Below are 4,213 nucleotides of genomic sequence, written 5' to 3'. Positions count from 1 at the left end.
AAGGATGACAGTGTAATAAGGGTTTTTGGATATTAAGTGACAACTATAGTAAAACCATCCTGTAATGTGAGGGCTAATATAATGTAATGCTAGTTCTGGCTTCTGAGTCACAGCACCATCCTTAAAGTCGTGTTGCTGTTGTTTGTTGTTGGTATCTCAGCCAGCTAATTCCATTAAACGTTAGGGACTACAGAACAGATGGGAACAGAACTCCTCAAATTCCTATCATTATGAATGTGTTTCTCCATGGCTGCCAGTCAACACTGGTGAGGATGAGGATGTGAGAGTCCTTGTGAGGAAACACGCAGGTTCCTCTGCTGCAGTGAGGGAGAAGCACTGGCTGGTAAGGCAGGCACAAGGTTAAGTTCAGGCTGAGCCAAGACTGAACCCAGGCTTGGCAACAGACCGCCTGGGAGTGCACGTTTCATCCAAAAATCTTCTGTGACACTATTTTGCTTATTTACTACTTTACTTAAGACTGGGTAAGAAAAAGACGATGACGATGATATGATAACAGAAGAAGCTTGGACCATAATTTCCTCAAGGACACCACAGTATTTATCAGTTAAATGTGAATTTTCTTTAAAAGGTCTCTGAGACAACCTGCATCTGCTGAGGAGTAAAGCTTCCCAGCAGGAGGGCAAAGTACAGCTTTCCTCCACAGTCGCTTCAACAACATGATGAGTGAGTTTTCACTGACATCTGCTGGACAAACATCATTAACTGTCAGTGCTCTGACTGACTGGGTTGTAGGTGTGCTGTATAGATGTTGCTGAATAAGCAGTCCTAATGACAACATTTATCTTTCTAATCATATTCCTCTATGTACACAGAGTGTGATTATTGAGCTCACAATGGTATGTTTACATTCTATTAAATACATACAATAATATTAACACTGTATCTGAGAGATTTGCTGTGGTGTTGAGTTGAATTATTTTTTATCACAGTGCACATTGTAAATGTAAATAATAAATAGGGTATTTAAAGCCAGAAATGCGTAAAAAGAAGAGAATAAGTGAGCAGAGATAGACTGGAAGTCAGAGTAGAACATTATTAATAGCAGAATCACCTGTAAAGGAAAAGTATTTTGGGATGCAGCAGAGACTGCCGGTAGATGGCAGCATTGTGCACGTGATGATAGAATCTGTCATTAATTTATAACATGAAGAAGAAAACCGGAGTGCTGCTTTCAGAGCCTCAGGTGGGTGCCTCAGATTCACTCTGTATCAGGGTGGATGACTGTTTAAAACCAATCAGCACAGAGCTTCGTTTTAGCGACAGATTAAGACAAGCAAACAAAACAAACAAAAATACATAAAAAACTAACAGTAAAAGAAACTGAAAATCTACTTGGTGAAGTTGGAGATAGCCTACATGTTTTTTTATTTGAATGTTGTTTTGTCTAGAAAAGCCTGATTTCCCCCTCACTGGTCTGTACTCAATGCTAGATACCCAACACACTTGAACGCACCTTCTACCAAACCCGGATGTTTTGCTTCACGTCAGTTTGCTCGAGCTGTTTGGAGTCAGTGAAAGTAACGGACACTGTATTTCTGCCTTCACAATACAATACGATAGGTTATCACTGAACCAATCGTTAATTTTAAATAAGCTGTTGTTTTGAGTGTTAACAACATTTTGAAATGAGTGGCGTAAACCTCATTTAGCTAGCCTGACGCTGTCGTGAGTGAAGTTGGAGACCAGAGCAGCCTCAAGGCGAACATGAGCAGCTTTAATTCTCGACATTTCTGATAAAAAACAACAACAGTGAGTTCAGTTTCGTCCTTCAGGATGCTCCGAGAGTCGTATCCGTTCGTGGAGGACAGTTTCAGCCGCTTCCCGTCGCAGAGCAACGTTTACGGGCTGTGTCAGGCCGGGGAGCAGGAGCTGCTGGCGGCCACTCTCAAAGGGAAGGTGGTGTGTTTCAGGTACCAGGAGCTGCAGCAGAAAATCCGACCTGTGGCCAAAGAGGTTCAGTTCACCTACATACCAGGTACAACCTCAATACCGTGACATTGGCTGTGGCTCAGAGGCAGAGCGGGTCGTCCCCCAATCTGCCATGTGTCGAAGTATCCCTGGCAAGCATTAGCTGAACCCGTATTGCGGGTCATAGCACTCGTGGGAGATGTGGTGTGAAAGGGCTTGAATTATGTGGCTCTGAGCGTTTATGTAAAGAGCGCTTTTGGAGGGTGGTCGGAAACTTAGAAGGCGCGTTCGCGTATATCCAGTTACAGGTCGCAGGTTTACATTAAAGTGCACCATGAACACAGAGCCAGACAACATCCCTGTAAGAGAGCAGGGACTATAAAGTGACTGTGGAGTCACATTCACTGGCCCTTTAGGAATATTATAGAGAGTTATTATTGTTTTAAGATCAAATGGGGCATGGGTCAGTTGAATATGGTCTGCTGTAGTTGTATAATAATCATATCAGTGTTGTTGATCATGTTCAGACTATGTGCAATGTGCAGGGAGTAATACGAACACACCTGCACATATAAAGTGGTATAATGCAACCAAGTACATTTACTCAGCACTGTACTTAAGTGCACATTTGAGTTACCACCATTACATTTATCTGACAGCTGTTGTCACTAGTTACTTAGCTGATTAATATTTTACATGCAGACCATATGATGAGCTTCTAAACATTGCTGCATCGTTATAGGCTAAACAACCCAACCGTACTACTGTATTAACTATTGCAGGAAGCACAATGATGTGATGCATTTAGGGTAAGTTAAGTAAGCAGACATATCGGTATTGTATGCATATATGTTGATATGTATATAATGCAGAAGAAAGTGCTATTGGTGTCACTGCAAGGTTTATCCAGCAGAGTGCGCTGTGATTTACAGTTCAGTAAGCAATAGCAATAGCAATATCAATTGGACACTGTGTATGTTAAATTATTTAACACTTAAAGAATGTTTCATTAAAATATTCTTTAATAAAGTTATTTGTTGTTGGGTTGGGTTCAGTTGTCTTTTTCCAGATGTGCTGAGCAGTGATGGCTCCTGTCCTGAATTCCTGTCCACCTCTGTAGTCTTAAATCATGGTATCCTCCCTAATAAATTAAACATATTGCAAGACCTGAACCGTATGGTTGACATGGAATATTAGTAATGCCGTTTTTGTAACTAATTTAGTCCTGAATCGTGTGCTGCTGCTTGATTTGATCCTGTCTTCTTTATCTAGTTGATGCAGAGATCGTATCAATCGATGCCTTCAACAAGTCTCCACCCAAAAGAGGTCTGGTGGTGGGCATCACATTCGTGAAGGTATATTTTCATATTTAAGCTCACAATGTAGCATGTGTAAACTTTACTGTAAAGGTTGTAAATCCTTTCTACAATTATAGAAGCATTGTTAATTCTGGCTCAACTCCTGCAGGACTCTGGTGACAAAGCCACACCGTTCCTGAATATCTACTGTGACTATGAGCCCGGCTCAGAGTTCAACCTGGAGTCTATTGCACGTGAGTGAAGCTGTGTCCTGATGTGTACTGTGGTTTCGCTACCAGATGCTGATGTTACTGTGTGTCTCTGAACAGAAAGCTGCCTGAACCTGGAGTTGCAGTTCACGCCCTTCCAGCTGTACCACACAGAGTAAGTCTGCTGCTGCAGAGCTGTGATATACACCAGTGAGCGATACATGCTAAAGGCAGAGACATCCAGGAGCAAACCCTGGCTTTTCGGTCTCAGAGATAGCGCAAACCAAGTTCACACTGAGTTCAGTTGCCATGGTAACCACCACTTCAGGCCAAACCTGCAAGTACAAGGTTTGCTCAGGTTGACAGATCAAACGTATAAAGATCCAACTCCTGACCAATCAGCTGTGAGGAGTCACCATTCCCTCAGGATCCCAGAATGGACAAAATACTGCACTCACATTACTGTGACAAGTACAACAGCAACAGAGTGGAGTCATTACAAACCAGTGGACAGACTTTGCTTTGCATGGCAAGCTGTTAAAGTGTAAGTTTAGTAAATGCTTACAGTCCCACTGTGGTTATAAAACATGGCGTCTATAGCAGGTAGATCACAAGTGTCAATAATAAACAAAATGCACACTTGAATGTTCTGAGATGACTTTGTGAATAGAAAAAATCTCTTTAGAGACATAATGATACTGCAATAAATAAATATTACTAAGCAAACGAAAACACAGTACCAGCCCAACAACATACCATTCAATTCAATTCAATTCA

The 4,213-nt window shown here is 41.7% G+C and overlaps 1 protein-coding gene across 1 annotated transcript in view; it reads left to right on the top strand.

Moving 5' to 3' along the window:
* The first annotated feature begins 1,467 nt into the window (after positions 1 to 1,467).
* kptn (kaptin (actin binding protein)) overlaps positions 1,468 to 4,213 on the top strand; it is a 14,251-nt gene continuing 11,505 nt past the window's right edge. Inside the window, exons 1-4 of the mRNA XM_035666820.1 lie at positions 1,468 to 1,996; positions 3,202 to 3,284; positions 3,397 to 3,481; positions 3,557 to 3,611. Coding sequence (XP_035522713.1) covers positions 1,795 to 1,996; positions 3,202 to 3,284; positions 3,397 to 3,481; positions 3,557 to 3,611 — 425 coding nt within the window. The 5' untranslated portion in view covers positions 1,468 to 1,794. The remainder of the gene's footprint in view (positions 1,997 to 3,201; positions 3,285 to 3,396; positions 3,482 to 3,556; positions 3,612 to 4,213) is intronic.

Source organism: Morone saxatilis, unplaced genomic scaffold (genome assembly GCF_004916995.1).
Source record: "Morone saxatilis isolate NCDOM2014 unplaced genomic scaffold, NCSU_SB_2.0 Contig20, whole genome shotgun sequence".
NCBI lineage: Eukaryota > Metazoa > Chordata > Actinopteri > Moronidae > Morone > Morone saxatilis.
Note: the sequence above shows the minus strand (reverse complement) of the source record. Positions and strands in the feature narration are given on the sequence as shown.